General features: G+C 37.9%; 2 protein-coding genes across 2 annotated transcripts in view; both read right to left on the bottom strand.

Moving 5' to 3' along the window:
- Positions 1–18,952, bottom strand: part of LOC118281016 (mitochondrial ribosome-associated GTPase 2) — a 121,664-nt gene that overhangs the window by 84,595 nt on the left and 18,117 nt on the right. The gene's annotated exons all lie outside the window — the stretch shown is intronic.
- LOC118281124 (cholinesterase 1) lies at positions 4,193–11,918 on the bottom strand. Its single transcript, XM_035601604.2, has 3 exons — positions 11,497–11,918; positions 6,008–7,188; positions 4,193–4,549 (listed from the first exon to the last, which is right to left on the bottom strand). Exons 1-3 carry the CDS (start codon positions 11,668–11,670, stop codon positions 4,336–4,338), a joined length of 1,569 nt encoding a protein of 522 aa, XP_035457497.2. The 5' UTR covers positions 11,671–11,918; the 3' UTR covers positions 4,193–4,335.

The following is an 18,952-nucleotide window of genomic DNA, read 5'->3' as shown; positions in this document are numbered from 1 at the left end:
TTTAAGTAAGTAATCAATAAATATTATGTACAACTTATTATAACTTAAAACTGAAATGTAGAAAGTATATTAGAAAAAAAATTATATAAGTAAAATAAAAATTCTCTCCTTTAGACGTCGAAGTACTCGTCCGCATCACTGTCACTGGGCTTAGTTAAGCATACTTGAAATCGTATTAATAACAAATAAAAGGAAATACATAAAAATAACAAATAAAAGGAATAAAAAATTAATTTAAAACTAAAATAAAGAAAAAAATTAAATAAAAATTCTCGTTAGGCGTCACTCTGTCTATCATTGGGGAACGTTCCCAGAAGACTGGCCGCATTGCCACGTTGAATGGCAATGCTTATCTTCTGACCGAAGAAATAGCCAGCCTTCTGGTCACGCGTAGAGTCGAATAGCTTATGTATGTGCAATCTCTTTAAATACAGAATGAGCACCAGGACCCCATTTGCGCCGCTTGAGGTCCTCTGCCGCGGAAGCAGCCGCACCAGCGCATGCAGCAGTACTTAGAAGATGAGATGGCGCAAGGGTGTCTACACACGTAGCGTCCATAAATACATAATATTTAAAAAAAATCTGTATGTACAATACAATCGCACATTATAACTTAAATAATAAGCTATATTATATGTTCAATTTAATTTTTATTTATTTTCTTTGCAATGATTAAGATCAGAACCCTTAGTACAAGTTTGGAGTATAGGGAGACTGGGGACACTTGATCCCCAGGGAGACTTGATCCCTTGTCAATAAATCGATAAGCACACGGTATTTTTATTTTAAATACTGACAATACTGTTGCCTTCACTCATTGTGTATGGCTGAACGTAAATTTGACGGTTCACAATCGACAACTTCAGAACAGTGGTGCCATTTTGTTTTCGCCAGGTGAAAATATTTTTCTGTGAGTATTTAAATCATTATCTTTAGTTATTATTAATTATAAATTAGTAACCACATTCTAAACACTAGAAAAGTTGTTAGTTGAAGTTTGTATTGATGAGTTTTCCTTCTATTTACGTCTTTATTTCTTTAACAAAAATTTGGTTTTTGAAAAAAATCAGCTCCGGGTACACTTGATCACTGCGAGCGCGGGTAGATTTGATCCCGGGATCAAGTGTCCCCTATTTTATTATTGGTTATAGATTGCTCAGTATTTTGTTTTAGATGGAAGGAAAATGCTGAGAACGTACAAACCTAAAGAGGGCGCTAAGAAACGCATACCCATAGACAAAACAATACTTGAATTAGCGGTTAAAGAGATTTTGAAAGGAAACACTATCAAAGGAACTGCAAAACTTTATGACGTGCCTTTGATGACACTAAAAATATACGCCAGAAAACGCCGACAGCCAGATGTTAAAATATCCTATAAACCTGACTATAGACAATCCAAAGTTTTTACTGAAGAAGAGACCGAGTTGGCTAAATACTGTGAAAAGGCAAGTAAACTTCACCATGGCTTGAACTCAAGTAGTGTGCGGAGGTTGGCGTACCAATTTGCTGTAGAAAATAATAAACCAGCTGACAAAATAAGTAAATGGAGTAACAATATGGCTAAACAAAAGTAAGAGAAAGAGTTTTAATAAGGACCCACTTAGTAAGGACTGTTATTACTAAGACTCAAATTATCTTTAAGTTACCAAATATAGGCCTAAAATAATACAAACATTGTAAGTGTTGATTTTTGTATGTTTATATGGTTAAATAAACAATTTTTATATTGTAAAATGCATTTATATTATTATTTTATAATGACGTAGGTACACTTGTTCCCCTGTAATCAAGTCTACCCTACACAAGGATCAAGTCTCCCAGCATAGGGGACACTTGATCCTTTTGTAGTGTCGTAGAAAAACTAAAAAAAAATACGAATTATTAATTAATTCCATAATCTGATAATGCACAAAGTTAGGTGAATAGTTATTCTAGGTAGTCACCAAAACTTTTCTGAAAACCATTATCACAGACTAAGATATGAGCAAAAAACTAAAATGGGGATCAAGTGTCCCCAGTCTCCCCTACTAAAGAATCTGTTTCCTGATGGGTATAACCTGGGTATCTTCAAAGCCCGAGTGAAAGCCCAATTGGTTGCTTATCGGCAGACGTAGTACATCGTGGGCCGCATCATCACTGACCATCAGGCCAGATAGCGGTCAAATGTCGACCCATTTAACATAACATAAAAAAAGTTGCTTTGAGCGCTGAACGCGTTCGCTTTTCGATTTGGTAAAATGTAAAACAAACTAAACTTTATTTTAGTTTAAAGTTAGTTTTTATTCCTTTTATTTTTTGGTATTTTTAAGTAAATAATGTGTTAGTTAATATATTGAAATTTTTCTGTTTGAAATAAATAATTCTAAACAAACTGAGTAATTTTATAAGCATTCACTCTTTCTCATGTTTGCGTGGTTGCTAGGGGCAACCAATTATTATGACAAATTTAACAAATTATTGAATATATTATTCTAAGAATGGGAATATTACTGTATTGTGCAAATATAATCGCCGCATTGTACGCGTCTTATATGTGTTTTCATCTGAACTACGTTTATTATGATAAATAAAAAATAAAAATTATAAGTGAATCGATTAGTTTTTTTATTAAATTAAATGGAGGTATAAAATTATAGAGCATACATTTAATATTAGATCTAGTCTACTTTATTACGTGTCAGTGAATTTCCATGAAGAGAAGTACCTAAAGTTTAGTGACAAAAGGTAATGTTTAGGTACATATCAACCAAAATCAAAGTGAAGTTTTTTTTCATAATATTTTTATTATTTGCCTCATTGGCCGAGTGGTTGCAAGTGCGACTGCCGGGCAAGGGGTCTCGGGTTCGATTCCCGGGTTGGGCAAAGTATTACTGAAGTGTTTTCGGTTTTTCGAAAATTTCTCAGTGGTAGCACGGAGTCTGGAAATGTGCCCGGTATATGGCAATAGGCTCACCACCTATTACATGGGACTTATAACACAAATGGTGAAAAGTGTGTGTACATTGTATAGCGGCATTATGTGCCGTAATGTGCACCTCTGCCTACCCCTTCGAGGATTAAAGGCGTGACGATATGTATGTATGTATTTTTATAATAAATGTGAGATATACTAAATTAACTAAAAATAATGGTTAATTCACGTCACAGAAAGACTCTTCATCTTATTTTTTAATTTTTCTTAATTAATTAGCTAAAAATTACCGAAGGCCCAATTAAGGATTGTCTGATGGTAAGCAATCGCCGCCACCCATGGACACTCGCAACACCAGAGGCGTTACAAGTCCGATGCTGGCCTTTTGGGGAGGAATTTCAGGGTTGTTGGGGAATTCGGGATTGGAAAGGAGATAACCTCACTCACACAACGAAACACAACGCAAGCGTTGTTTCACGTCGGTTTTCTGTGAAGCCGTGGTATTACTCCGGTCCAGGATAATGTATCAGAGATATTGTAAAAATCATTTTTTTTTAAAGAGTAACGATTGAGTTTCTTGCTCGTTCTTCTCCATTCGAAGCTACACTTTGGAACGAGCGCCTAGCTTCACTGACGGATAATTCAATTTGACGTTTCAAAAGTGCCTAATTTAGGATTAATTGAAATAAATGCTTTGACTTTGACTTTGGTCGAGCCGACACAGCAGTGCCGAAGCATGGCTCTCCCACACTCGAGTTCTTTCATCAATCATTAGCTGGGCATTTTATTAACATTAAATACACTATTATTAGAACTTATGACGGGATATTTACCATGTTTATTAATTTTGATGAGTCTCCGATATTTCGGCACTGTTGCAAGCGCCGTGAACATGGTAAATATCCCGTCATAAGTTCTAATAATAGTGTTAGTGACCATGTCAGTTTAAAAACTTATCTATACTTCTATATACTTATACTAATATTATAAAGCTGAAGAGTTTGTTTGTTTGAACGCGCTAATCTCCGGAACTATTGGTCCGATTTGAATAATTATTTTTGTGTTAGATAGCGCATTTATTGAGGAAGGCTATAGGCTATAAAACATCACGCTATAACCGATAGAAGCTAAACAGAGCGGGTGAAACCGCGCGGAAGTAGCTATTCTTTATAAAATGACAGAGATAGCACGATATTTAAGTAGGTACCTTTTTTTTTTTTTTGGTGACGGGGGAAACCTTCAAAAGGCGCCTAACTTTTTAGGGATAAAAGACACTAAAACCACCCCGGTGGCCACCCTCAACACCTGTAAGGGGCACCGGGCCCTCTATTAGACCTGCTCCGGAGCCCAAACGATATTTAAGTACCTACAACTTATAATTGAGTAATAGCTTTTGAGTATTCGGGCGTAAAATGAATATTCTACACAGATCCAGTCCACTGCTCCCCCAGACGGATCCCCCTGGCAGCCTGTCCGTGTTGCCCGTAGAAGGAGTCCCAGAACGCCATCCTGACTGTGTAGGGTCCGTCCAAGATGATCAGCTCCCTGTCTATCTGCAGGTAGCGGTCTGTGGCTGCCGTGGTGCGGGGCCAAGTGACTGGGAGCTCGGGTGACCACGGCGGCGGTGTGGGGTTGCTGCAAGTTGAAGATAATTTATTGATTACATTATACATTTTTTTTTTCTTTAAATAAACGTTGCCCCACACTAGGATTTTCTCCTGTGTCGTGACAAATATACAAGTTCACATACACATGACAACCAGACCCGAAACAACAATTTGTGGATCACACAAAGAGTTGCTCCGTGCGGGAATCGAACCCGCTAACCGTTGCGCGGCAGCCAGTTGCCCAGCCACCGCGCCAACCGTGCAGTCAATGGGATAGGGGTGGGACTTCTAACACGTTAAGGCTGAGTACTACATCTAATTTTATCGACGAAAAATAATATAGGGGGTTGAACCCCCTCCCCCTAAAAATTATGGCTATTTTAATATTTTTTTTACTTTATGTGATATCAAAGGTTGTATGCGTCGTAAAAACAAAAAAAAACGACAAACGGTAGCTAATAACCTTGGCTAACTAATTCATTACTTTTTTCATATGTTTGATAATGTTTTGGTGAGAAAAAAAAATAATTACTGAATTATTTTTACCGAAAAAATCGCTATATTTCAATGTTTTCAATTGGGGGTTCAACCCCCATATAATTTTTTTGTCGATAAAATTAGATGTAGTACTCAGCCTTAACGGGTTAGAAGTCTTACCCCTATCACATTGTAGAACTATACCCTTTTTATTTTAAGGGGGGAAAATAAAAGTAAACATTTCGATTACTTTAAACGTAAAGCAAAGTCATACTCGTCCGTACTCCCTTACGGTATTATTCGAACTCACACCGAACCAACTCGATGGAATTAAATGAAAGTAATTTCCTTCGAGCCTACTCGAAGCAAACATCCTTTGGCTCAAATTGGGTAGTATCCTCGGTCAAAAATAAATTATTACAACATTTCAATAAAATAAAATATTCAAAAAAAAAATCACACTCTCATTCATAAATTTGATGAACTACTTAATTTTCTGATTTTTTCTAGAAATAAGTCTGCTATTTGACGTAAAAATCTTATGACGTCATAACGCTCTATAACATACAAAATTCATAGAAAATATCGTTTTTGACGTTTCGAAAAAAGTATTGAATTTGACTAGTAGGAAACTAGCGTATTGTTCGGCGAATACTGAACGGCGGCCTCACTCAATAGATCAATGCTGAATGTGTGGACGGAAGCCCATGCCATGGGGTTTATTCGACAAATTAGCTCCATCGAGTATTTACCGTATGTGAGTAGGGAACTACTTTGACTGCACGGTTGGCGCGGTGGCTGGGCAACTGGCTGCCGTGCAACGGGTAGCGGGTTCGATTCCCGCACGAAACAACTCTTTGTGTGATCCACAAATTGTTGTTTCGGGTCTGTGTGTCATGTGTATGTGAAATTGTATGTTTGTAAACGTACACACGACACAGGAGAAAATCCTAATGTGGGGCAACGTTTAAAAAAAAAGCTTAAGGTTCAGGAATTTCTAGATACGTACCCAAATTTAGCGAAATTCGTCCACAGCAGACAAATCCAGTCGACGACATGTAGATCGGTGATTTTGTTTGAAGACATGATATCGAACAAATAGCCCAACTCATCACCATGTGTAGCGCCCGGCCACGTGAGGCGCTCGCGTTTCTTTACGAAGTTTCGATCACCGTCGTATTTAAACACGTATCTATACACCGTAGCGTTGCTTTGTAAGTAATACCTAATACTCCTCACAGTAGGAAAGTTAAAAAACAAATCTGAACCGAAATCGATCGTCAAATCCTTCAATCTATCCTCATTTTCCTGATCCAACTCATATCTCTTTTTAATCTCATCGATATTTTTTACATTGACAACGGAATCGGTAAACGCTTGTCGTAAATCGGTTGATAAATCGAAACTTTGAAACGATTTCACGTCTCTATAGAAGAATAGTGTTTCTTTATCTGTGTCTCCGACCATTATTTGTATATTTTGCATGTTTTTCGTCGGTGGAGCATTGGTTATAAAGTCCCCATCGATGCACGGACGAAAAATATAATGTTTAGTATTATTTATAAACGTGTTAACGTTTATAGAAGCCAATTTTTCAATAAAACGATCAATATCGATATTCTCGTCTGACATACCGATGTCTTTCGCGTACGTTTCATAAGGGGTGGCGTCAGTTATGAGCGGAGATACAGCCTGTCCGCTTTGCAATATGACTTTGTTAAACAAATTTTCTCTGTTATACAACAAATGTATGTCGGCGGACACAGAGCCCGCGCTGTGACCAAACAAAACTATATTATTGACATCACCGCCGAACTTGACAATGTTTCGTTTCACCCACTTCAGAGCTAACACCTGGTCTTTTAATCCTTGGTTATTGTACTTTGTGTTTGGTATGCAAAGGTTACCGTATGGGCCCAGTCTGTAATTCACAGTGACTAGAATTACATTGTGTTTGACTAGGAAGTTTGGGGCCCAATCTTTTAGTGACCCACTGCCTTCGTAAAAGCCTCCTCCGTGTAGGAAGACCATGGTAGGGAGGTCTTGCCCTGGGAGGGCATTCTGTGGCGTGTAGACGTTCACTCGTAGACACTGTATACTGCCTTTTATTCCGTTCGAATACTGAGGACATATTACTGAGTCGTCGGTCGCAGCGTATGGTTGGTCGAAGTGCGGGTATGGACGGGCATCCTGGAATCAAATATGGCGTTTATTAGTTACATTAACATTACAAAGAAAACTGATATGAAACAAGCCACGTTGTATTTCGTTGTGTGAGTTGCCTGCGGCCCAATTGCCCCTTCCTAATCTTCCCAATCCCCGATTCTCCAACAACCTTTAAATTCCTAACCCCCAAAAGGCCGGCATCACACTTGTAACGCCTCTGGTGTTTCAAGTGTCCATGGGCGGCGGCGATTGCTTACCATCAGGTGATCCGTCGGTTTGTTTACCGGCTTATACCATAAAAAAACTCAATAATAAAGCAATTCTAATGCACACAGAGGTTGTAACGTGAGGAAAAGACAAACAAATACATTTTTGCAATTTGTAATATAAGTAAGGACTAGCGACCTGACCCAGCTTCGCACGGGTGCAATGGTGATACATTAAGCATGTATTATACATATAAACCTTCCTCTTGAATCACTCTATCTATTAAAAAAACCGCATCAAAATCCGTTGCGTAGTTTTAAAGATTTAAGCGTACAAAGGGACATAGGGACAGAGAATGCGACTTTGTTTTATACTATGTAGTGATAAGACCTTTTAGTCGTCAGCGTCATAGTTCGTCGAACACATTTACATACCTACTTCATAATTATACGTTTATGGGAGCTACAATACCATTATGGAAGTTGTTGTTTTTAATGGATCATGTATAATGAAACCTTCGTTAAGTGAGACATCAAGGGACCTTCAAATTAGTATCACTTATAGAGGTATTCCACTAACCCAGTGTCTCAGACAACCAGGTATAAATAAACATTTGTCTCATTTACAGAGGGTTCTATTAATGGAGGTTAACATACGGGTTATTTCACATAAAGAGGTGTGATTCTTAAAATAAAACAATGTGTTATGTGCACATTATAAATGAATAAGAATAAGTAAATCAACAAGCAAAACGATGTTGTCTCAGTTACTGAGGTTTATGCATTAAAATTCACTTGCTGTCTCAGTTATAGAGGTAACTAAGATGATAAATCGAAAGAACGAATCCCAGATAAAGAGGGTTGTTTGTCCCACTAATAGAGGTAATTCAGTGCCAATGGGTAGGGACCTGAGTATGAGTTCCATTTGTGGAGGTTTCTCACTTATCCAGGTCCCACTTAACCAAGTTTTACTGTATATACAGCGTGTAACAAAATACCCATATACATCAAGAAGCACTGAAGAATACAGGTTAAATAGAATCTCTACACGAAGTTTCAGCTTAAAATACGTTTAAAAAAATTGGTACCAAATACTTGGTGTCGCATGGTTCTTGATTTTAAATCATACAAACGTGTCACAACACTACAGGGATCACTCGCTAATTACGAAACATTTCTTCTGTAAATCTGATCGCCTAGCACCTGTATCTACCTAATTTTGATTCGCATGAAAAATTAATTATTATGTATTGGAAAAATTCATAACTTCGTTCCATGAAAACATGAGTTTAAAAAACCCTTCTCATATCGTTTGTTATTTTATCTAGAAACCGTGCACTTGATATGTATACCCCCTTTTTGTTACCGTGTATATACATTCAATGTGGTTTTATGGAGTTATTTACATACAAATGTACAGTTTTATGATGTCATCATAATTTTATTATCATAGTACATAGACTACCTCGTTGGTCGAATGGTCGTAAGTGCGACTGCCGGACAAGGGGTCTCGGGTTACGCAAAGTATTGCTGGCTTTTTTTGGCATTTCCTTTTTTTATGGTATAGTTGGCAAACGAGCAAACGAGTCACCTGAAGGTAAGCGATCAGTGCCGCCCATGGACACCCGCAACACTAAAGAAGTCACAGGTGCATTGCCGTGTTTTCCGATATTTCTTATAGAGTCTGGAATTGTGCCCGGTATATGGCAATAGGCTCACCCCCTATTACATGGGACTTATAACATAAATGGTGAAAAGTGTGTGTATATTGTATAGCGGCATTACGTGTCGTAATGTGCACCTCTGCCTACCCGTTCGGAGATAAGATAAAAGGCGTGACGTTGCTTCGAAATAGATAAAACAAAGAGTATGACACAACAATGTTACTAGTTCGGTGGGGGCATAGGTTATCAATGTTTCATTACACCCGCGCCTTGATTATATACTACAGAATGAATTATTTTAACGTTACATAACTCGACTCGGTTTAGGTCAAGGTAGTATACAGTATAGAGATCACTCATATGACTTAAATGAAACTACAAGTATGACTCGTCCACAGAAGCGTAATACAACTATTTTTTTATAAAAATAAAAACGTTGCCCTACATTAGGATTTTCTCCTGTGTCGTGTGTGCGTTTACAAACTTACAAGTTCACATACACATGACACCCAGACCCGAAACAACAACTTGTGGATCACACAAAGAGTTGCTCCGTGCGGGAATCGAACCCGCTACACGTTGCACGGCTTCAGTTCCCCAACCACCGCACCAAACGTGCAGTCAATATAAAAAAATATTTTAACGAAAACTGAAAATTTCTAAATTGAAATTTTCAAACAAAATAAATAATTAAATTAATCTGTGTGAACAGCTCCATGTTCCTTGACCACAGAAGAGCTGTAATGTTGTAGGTTGTCTAGGAATGTTACGGACATGCGGCGCGGCTGTTATAATGCCGTATTTGTAAACAGTGTTCGAATTAGCTCAAAGAGAATAATGCACTTTTTGGCTTACCTACTGGGTGTATTTCGCTCATTTTCGTATATTGTCAGCCAAGATGATAACAAATATGTGGTTTAAATTAAGTCATAAGAGGTTTCCCCATACGGTATGTAGAGATAATAATATATTACAACATTTTATTCTACTAATATTATAAACTAGCTATTTCCGCGCGGTTTCACCCGCTCTGCTTGGCTCCTATAGGTCATAGCGTAATGTTTTATAGCTATAGGCTATATAATATTAGTAAGTACAGATGTGAAATTTTATATGGACGTATAAATCTAATACACCAAGTTATACATATAGAAAACTGAAGAGTTTATTTCAATGCGCTTATCTCCGAAACTACTGAATCGAATTGATTAAGGATTTTTTGTGGATAGTCTATTTATTAAGGAAGGCTTGAAGCTAAAACACCACGTTACGATCAACAGGAGCCGAGCAGTGCAGCGGGTGGTAGCTAGTGTATAATCCGTCAATTAATTAGGCTACTTTGACTCTGTTAAACTTTGTATTATATGTATAACGATTACACAAAATATTATTTCGTACAGGGGCCTTAGTCTGCTATTACAATTGTGTCAGAATGGTCGTTCACTGAGCAGTGCAAGAGGGACGGAGCTATGTAGGTTGTATAGCTCCGTCCCTCTTGCACTGCTCAGTGAACGACCATTCTGACACAATTGTAATAGCAGACTAAGGGCCCAGGAATTGAACTTGCTTGCTTGCTCGGCCGGCCAGTTGCCCAGCTACGGGCAACTGGCTGCCGAGCAACGTATAGTACAGGCGAAAGTGAAAGTAGTTGGATTTGGTACCAACTCTACATAAGCTCTACATCCGGAGCAACTCTTTGTGTGATCCACAAATTGTTCCGGGTCTGGGTGTCATGTGTATGTGAACTTGTATGTTTGTAAACGCACACACGACACAGGAGAAAATCTTAGTGTGGAGCAAGGTTTGTGTAAAAAAACTTCTAATGAAAATTTTATTTTTTAGTAAAAACTAGCAAACCCTGCGACCTTTGTTTCGCCGCCAATGATTTTCCCTATTTCCCTGCTTTACTGTTTATTTTTTTCAGAATTTTCTTTGCTATAAACCTCACGGAGCCCGAGACCTTTCCAACGAATGCAAAACCGTGCAAATCGGTTCGTGCGTACTGAAGTTAGTGTCACGAAGGATTTTCGACTTATTTTTGTATTATAGATAAAGTTAAAATTAAAGATACATACATATCGTCACGCCTTTAATCCCCGAAGGGGTAGGCAGAGGTGCACATTATGACACGTAATGCCACTGTTTACACCCACTTTTCACAATTTATGTTGTAAGTCCCATGTAATAGGTGGTGAGCCTATTGCCATATACCGGGCACATTTCCAGACTCCGTGCTACTACTGAGAAATTTTCGAAAAACCGAAAAAAGCCGAGAAATACTTCGCCCGACCCGAGAATCGAACCCGAGACCCCTTGCTCGGCAGTCGTACTTGCAACCACTCGGCCAACGAGGCAGTCAATATCAATAAAAAAAATTAAAGATAAATTTGTTAAAAACATAATTATGTTATGTTACGTAAGATTATACAATATTATTTACAGTTTCAATATGTTTAACTTACTGCAAACGGATTGTTTTCGTCAACTGCAGCGTAAGGAATGCCGCGGAAGTAATTGATGTTCCCCTTCTTGTATCCTCGTACTACACCGTCCACTGTACCAACTTCAATAGATGATCCGACATCTTGTCCCAAAGCACACTCACTTAACAAAACAAATAAAATCAAAACCGACATCCTTAATGCTTACGAGAATATCAGTGGAAGAAATCGAAAAAAAAAAATTAAAAAAAAATGTATTTTGACATTTGACATTTAATTTTCGTTGCGCGGGAAAATAACGCGTAAATTGTAAAATGAAGTTATTATTGTCTAGTAAATGTTATTGTATTTTTATATTTTATGTTTTGTTATGTTATGTCGGCCTCGCTAGCTCGCTGCTAGCTGTCGACTCACTGGATGCTGTGATTGTGATAATATTGATAGGTATTCTTTGAAGAAACTTGTTTTTATAAGCGGTTCAGATGACACATAACTTTACATACACATGCAAAGTTATGAGATAGGCGTTTTTAGGTTTATGAAGATAATAGGTATAAGTTTTTAAACGGACATGGTCACTAGAATTAGAACTCGAAACGGGATATTTACCATGTTTTTCTATGTCTATGAGTTTCCGATATTTCGGCACTGTTGCAAGCGCCATGATCACGGATGGACACTGTTCATCCAATTCCAATGCTCTTTACGTTTAAAGTAATCCCACCCAAAACATAAATGTGAAAGGCTGCCAAGTTCGATAATATTGGAATGCTTCGCCTATAAAAGAAGTGAGATCTAAATAAGTACCAAGTTCCATACACAGACCTCAGTTAAAAATGATATAACTTGGCAAGTTTTAATAGAAAATTATATACTTGACTCATTGCGGTTAGTAGGTTTATAACAAAGTGTGTGAAAACTTGCCAACTTGTTATATCATTTTTAACTGAGGTCTGTGTATGGAACTTGGTACTTATTTAGATCTCACTTCTTTTATAGGCGAAGCATTCCAATATTATCGAACTTGGCAGCCTTTCACATTTATGTTTTGGGTGGGATCATGTATACCCCGGGAACTGCCAGTGGATCCTTGTCCTTAGGCGAGCGTAACAAGTTTCGTAATTGACCGGGTGGGCGGAAGATCGTCCTGATGCTGTATCTACGGCGTAACAGGTGTCCGATGGTGTCGTTACTCCTTTCACGAATGGTAAAAATGCTGGAGTCCGCTCCGCAACTGCCGGTCGTCTTTTACCTGATGAATTACTCGCCAGTCGAGTACATTGGCGCCAGTTGTACCCATTGGTTTCCAGTACCCGTCTAAGGTGATCAAGTTCCGCGTCAATGTACTGGGGATCACACAGGTTCAGTGCCCGGTTGATTAAAGTACGGGGAACAGAGGCAAGGTGGGAGGGATGATGGTGTGAGTCGGCTCGTAGGTACCGGTCTGTGTGTGTCGGTTTACGGTAAACCGTGTGTGACAGGCGGCCGTCTGTTTCACGTCTCACGAGCACGTCTAAGAACGGCAACATTCCTTCCTTTTCCTCCTCAGTGGTGAATTGAATGCTACCGTGCACCGAGTTTAGGTGTCCCACGAATTCCGCCACATGTTCCCGGTTGATGACGGCGAATACGTCATCAACATATCTCCACCAGTATCGCGGTCGTACCGGGGCGGATGTGTGACACAGTGAGCGCGGTATGTGGCACCGTTTTTGCGCCGACCCGAGAATCGAATCTAACACCTGCGCAGCCGCCGGCGAACGAGTCTAACGAGCCAACATCGTCGCGCGCGCCAGATAGTGCGCGCGATTCCAGACAGAGGGCGCGATGGGCGCGATCCTCGAATCGCCAGTAGCAGCGCGACAATCGCCGCGTCGTGTGTCGCGGAATGCTGCTCATGAATATGAGCCTCTAGCATGGCTTGAAACTAGTCGAGTTCCTCGTCAAAACAATACGTGAGTAAGCCGATAACATAATAATTAACAAAAATTTTATTATTGTTTTTCCGAAGGGAAAGCAAAAACTGCCACGTTGGTCGAGCGGTTGCAAGTGTGACTAGCTAGTGTCGAACAAAGGGGTCTCGGGTTCGGTTCCCGGGTCGGGCGAAGTATTACTGAGCTTGTGTCGGCTTTTCGGAAATTTCTCAGTAGTAACGCTCACCCCCTATTACATGGGACTTATAACATAAAAGGTGACAAGTGGGTGTATATACGGCGTAAAGTTGTATTTTCCCGAAGGGGTCAACAAACTTGCACAACGTAATACAACTTAACACCACTTCCAATAAAAGGGTTGAATCATTCACATGTTTTAACCCCCATCAAAACTGACTTTCAATCTTTCTACACATATTTACATTACTTGGGATGAACACAATATCACCTATCACTCTACATAGCAACCAAAACCTACCACTTAGCATCGACTATAATATTTCAACCACATAACCTATGACTAAGCTACCGAACCAATAAGCTAGGTAATATAATTGTCCTAACCCAAACCACTGTGACTGCGGTTTGCGCCGACTCATAATAAAACTAATATTAGTGCTAACACAAGCACATCAATGTATACCAATGTGTTTTGATTGATTTACGACCTTATTGCTAATGAGTAAAGGTTGATAATCTAATGAGGTAACTGGTATGTAATCAATATGTAATATAGGTGTAATGATTCAGACGGTGTAGTTACGTGTTAATTGCTTTGTATAAGAACTAGTCCTGGTTTATACCTAGACGGTAATTCGAAAAAAAAAACAAATGCTTCAGTAGTAGAAACTACAAATCACTGATTACATTTTAAGCAGATCCTAATAAGTAGTGTTTGTATGTTGATTCATCACGTTGATATTAGATGAATTTATTTTTTTCACCTCTTTTTTATGAAAACCTTATCTCATACTACGATTCCACCTGTATCGTGATTGCATTTACAAACATACAAGTTCACATACACATGACATCCAGACCCGAAACAACAATTTGTGGATCACTTAAAGACTTACTCTTTGCGGCAATCGAACCCACTACACGTTACTTGCCAACCTTGCAGTCAAGAATATTGGTAACTATCTAACTATTATTATGTTTAATGGCTGACTCACACAGTATTTGGCGAGATAATTCAACTAATATCAAGCTACGCTAAGGACTCATATTCGTAAAAGTCTATTGTATGTACAAAAAAAAATATGTCTCACGAAACTTATAATACAAAGATATTAATTTGTTGTTATCTGAAGATAGAATAGAGTGGAGTAGCTATGTTACCCTCTATTATCAAACTCTACGGTAGCAGCAACAAGGAATGATTTTTTGTTAAAGTATATTAGGTATAGTTTTACATTCAATCACAAAATCAAAATAAAATAATTGAATTCTAAACAAATTCATTCCTTAGCCCTCGATAAAACTATTACACAAACACTCTTACAAAGATCACATTTAAAACAACCATTAAAATACTATTAAAAACACCAAAATTATGTTAATAATAATCACACAGCAATTACAGATTACCCACTGCTAATCAAACCACAATTACACAATTGCCACCACAAATATACGGGAATCCGATATACATAAATGATAGGATAACCCACAAATCAAAGATTTCAATACACAGTCTATTTACGGAAGCAAGCGGTAATTATTTGCACCCCATCAAATCTACCACGTCAAACTCCATATTTACCCTATGTGTGGCATTCGTTACCCCTCGACTGGGCTATGTTACCCTTCAAGGGGGAATAATGCAATTCCGTAGATGCCATAAAGATCAGAAAGGGTAAGTAATACAATTAAGATTGAAGTTTTATGTGCATGGCGTATCTTTGATGGTAATTCCTGATGTTATGGTGGAATGTTGATTGGAGAAGTATGGGAGGATTTGTTTGGGGTAACTACTTAATTGGCTGGAGTGAATTAATCTAAAGACTGACAAGAGGGTGAAGGAAAACATCGTGAGGAAACTTGAGCTTATAATTTCTAATTGTAAGTTTGAAATTGCCAACTTGCATTGAGCAAGCGTGGTGATTAATGTTCAAACCTTCTTCGTGTGAGAAGAGGCCTTTGGTTAGCAGTGGACACCTATAGGCTCAGGCTGTTTATGTGATGTGATGTGAATCAATCTGTAAGAAATGGTTTCTTGAATGAGTATTGATGATGGTAGCAATGTAGTTATTTCCATGATATACTTAACCGAAATCTATCTTAATTGAACCCGTTTTCACCAGTGCTAAGCTAAGCTATGTATTAATGAATATGATTAGTGGCATGCACAGCAACGCATAGCACATCTCTGGTGGAAAAGCGCCCTAATCAAGGAGTTTTCTTTGTATTCAATAACCGAGTCGGGCAAAGTATTATAGTATTTTTAGTTTTTGAACATAGCTATCTAACAAGAAGTTACTACGACAAATAAAATCTAGATGGGACGGTATTTTGAAAAATATGAGAAAAACTGAGTGCTACATTTACTATTGCATTTCTCGCTGGAAAATATAAAACCTACATTTTTAGTAGCTAGCATATAACTGCAGAGCTCAATCTCGGCTGGCAATAAAAAGCGTTTCACAAGTGGCCGGTAGAGGGCGCCTGTGTCCGTAAATCAAACGGGCGGTGTATTGGATAGTTGTTCAGTTTTTATGTTCCTGTCCCACTGAAAAGTGGGAGTCTGTAATTTCAGTGTTTGTGCTACGGGGACTGGGAGAGATGTGACTGGTTTCAGTATTTTTTAGTTAAATAAGGTGTTGTTCTATTGGAAAGATTTAACTTGTTCTCTATATATAAACACCAGATATGTCAGTGCAATGACTAGTGCCTAAAGATATATGTACCTACTTATTAACCAAAGGGGTAAGCAGAGATGAACATTTAACAAGTAATACGTAAAACGATTTTAATGTGTACAGCTTTAGTGTGCAGTTTTAGTGTGCCAGCGCGAATGAACCAACCAATCAGAGCCCCGAACGCGGTCTCATTTCGATTACTTTAAACGTAAAACAAACTTATTCTAAGGGTACAAACTAAGAACAGCTGATAAAGCGCAAAATCGTGAGCGTGAATACATGAACGAAAAAATTGATGTCTAGATATTGTTTTTCCATTTGGTTTCAATACTAATAATATAGAATTTGTTTTACCGAATGGTAACCGAGTAACCTTTCCATTGGGATAAACTAACTGTACTGCCTACTAACTAAATTGTATTCTATTGGGAAACTGTAACAAAAAGCTTCGACATTTAGATACAACGTAATCTTTTTATTCTTATAAGATTAGGTTTACTTTTTTATCATCACGCCGTTTTTAACGCCGAAGAGGTAGGCAGAGGTGCACATTACAACACCTAATGCCACTACAATGTTCTTCAATGTCCCATGTAATAAGGGGTGAGCCTATTGCCATAAATACTGACAAATATATTGACAAAACAATACCCAAGTACCAACAAGACAAGATAATCCAGATTTCCTATATCCCACCCAAAACATAAATGTGAAAGGCTGCCAAGTTCGATAATATTGGAATGCTTCGCCTATAAAAGAAGTGAGATTTAAATAAGTACCAAGTTCCATACACAGACCTCAGTTAAAAATGATATAACAAGTTGGCAAGTTTTCACACACTTTGTTATAAACCTACTAAACGCAATGAGTCAAGTATATAATTTTCTATTAAAACTTGCCAAGTTATATCATTTTTAAATGAGGTCTGTGTATGGAACTTGGTACTTATTTAGATCTCACTTCTTTTATAGGCGAAGCATTCCAATATTATCGAACTTGGCAGCCTTTCACATTTATGTTTTGGGTGGGATTTCATTTATTTTTGTAAGGTTTATTTTCTTTTTTTCTTATTTTACTTTACTTTGACTAAATACAAACCTTCGTAACGAATTTTAGGTCGGTACGACCATTGGAAGATATAGATAATTTTTTTGTTTTAGTTCCTTAGGGGTATGAATTTACACCTTCATTATTTTTAAAACCGACTCACACTTGGCCATTTTCAGATTTTTTCCTTTACCTTGACCCAAAGACCTACCTCCATGCCAAATTTCAAGTCAATACGACCATTGGAAGTGGTCTAGGTTTTTGATGAGTGAGTGAGTGAGTGAGTGAGTCAGTCAGTCAGTGAGTGTATAGTAAAAATAGCGATTTTCTGACGTCAATATCTCAAGACCTACAATAGGTACATTAATGAAATTTTGTATTTTAGATAAGTAAGTAGGTCTCGACAGATACTAGAAATTTCATATGCGTAGATAAAATAGATTTTGAGTTATAGGTGGGTCGAACTTGGCCCGAAATGGTTCGTGTAATATAACCCACGGCCGGTGTGTCGGTTTTTTTGCTCGAACTTGGCGGACACACTGCCGTGTGTCTAGATCGAAACGAAAACGCGTTCGGCGCTGTGATTGGCCGGCTCGAATAAACCAAATCGATTCTCGTGTCGATTAGACTCGACTCTACTTTACGTAAAGCAAACTCATACTAAGGTTACATAAGTATATTTATACAACAGGTAAATGATCAAAATAATGTATCAGAGATATTGTAACATACATTTTTGTTAAAAAGAGTAACGATGGAGTTTCTTGCTCGTTCTTCTCCATTCGAAGCAACACTTTGGAACGAGCGCCTAGCTTCACTGACAGACAAACTGACGGACAATTCAATTTGACGTTTCAAAAGTACCTTATTTAGGACTAGCTTTTGCCCGCGACTTCGTTCGCGTGGAATAGTGACTTCCGGCAAATTTTTGGTTTTAACCACATAGTTCCCGATCTCGCGGGATCTCTTCAAAAATGAGATGTGGAAGATATTCCAGGGAACTCTTCAAAAATCAACATAATGAGCTCTGCGTTTGAATTTAATAGATGTATACTCACTTAGGGCATTGAAAAAATAGTTTAAAAACGGACTTAAACTAACTTAAAACTAAAGAAAGCTACGAATTACGAATTTATAACAATTAAAAAAGAAACTATATTACAACCTATCCTCTATGCTATAATAACCAAGCTTAAACTAAATAATTTAAAAGAAACGACTTAAATCTAATCAAATTAATAAAAAAAATTAGACTTACAATTTTATTAAAAAAACTAACTACAGTAACTACTAATAATCGATATCAAACTAAACCTACGTTAAAAAGTTTAACCAGAAAACCAGGAAAACCCAACAAATAAACTTATTAATTGACAAATACAACGAAACCAATTTAGAATATACGAAACAGCAGGACCACTACAGACAAATAATCATACGACTGATAATACACTTTTTCTACGATAGTACCGAAGCGCTCGGCCGATACCCAACCAAATGAATGTAACGAAACCATAGCGCGATCTATTTCGATCCCAACGCCATCTATCGAGGATAAAGACAACTTGGATTATTTATTTATACTCCGTTCGGGCATTTTCTTTGTACTAAAAGTTTAATTATATTGATATTATT

The sequence above is a fragment of the Spodoptera frugiperda genome, chromosome 19, assembly GCF_023101765.2.
Source record: "Spodoptera frugiperda isolate SF20-4 chromosome 19, AGI-APGP_CSIRO_Sfru_2.0, whole genome shotgun sequence".
Taxonomy (NCBI): Eukaryota; Metazoa; Arthropoda; class Insecta; order Lepidoptera; family Noctuidae; genus Spodoptera; species Spodoptera frugiperda.
Note: the sequence above shows the minus strand (reverse complement) of the source record. Positions and strands in the feature narration are given on the sequence as shown.

Excerpts from the sequence above, each read along its gene's own strand:
- LOC118281124 (XM_035601604.2), bottom strand. The coding sequence starts at position 11,670 with ATGTCGGTTTTGATTTTATTTGTTTTGTTAAGTGAGTGTGCTTTGGGA. Across the intron at positions 7,189-11,496 it reads ACGAAAACAATCCGTTTGCA|GATGCCCGTCCATACCCGCA; the intron begins GTAAGTTAAACA and ends ATTTGATTCCAG. Across the intron at positions 4,550-6,007 it reads ACGAATTTCGCTAAATTTGG|CAACCCCACACCGCCGCCGT; the intron begins GTACGTATCTAG and ends TTCAACTTGCAG.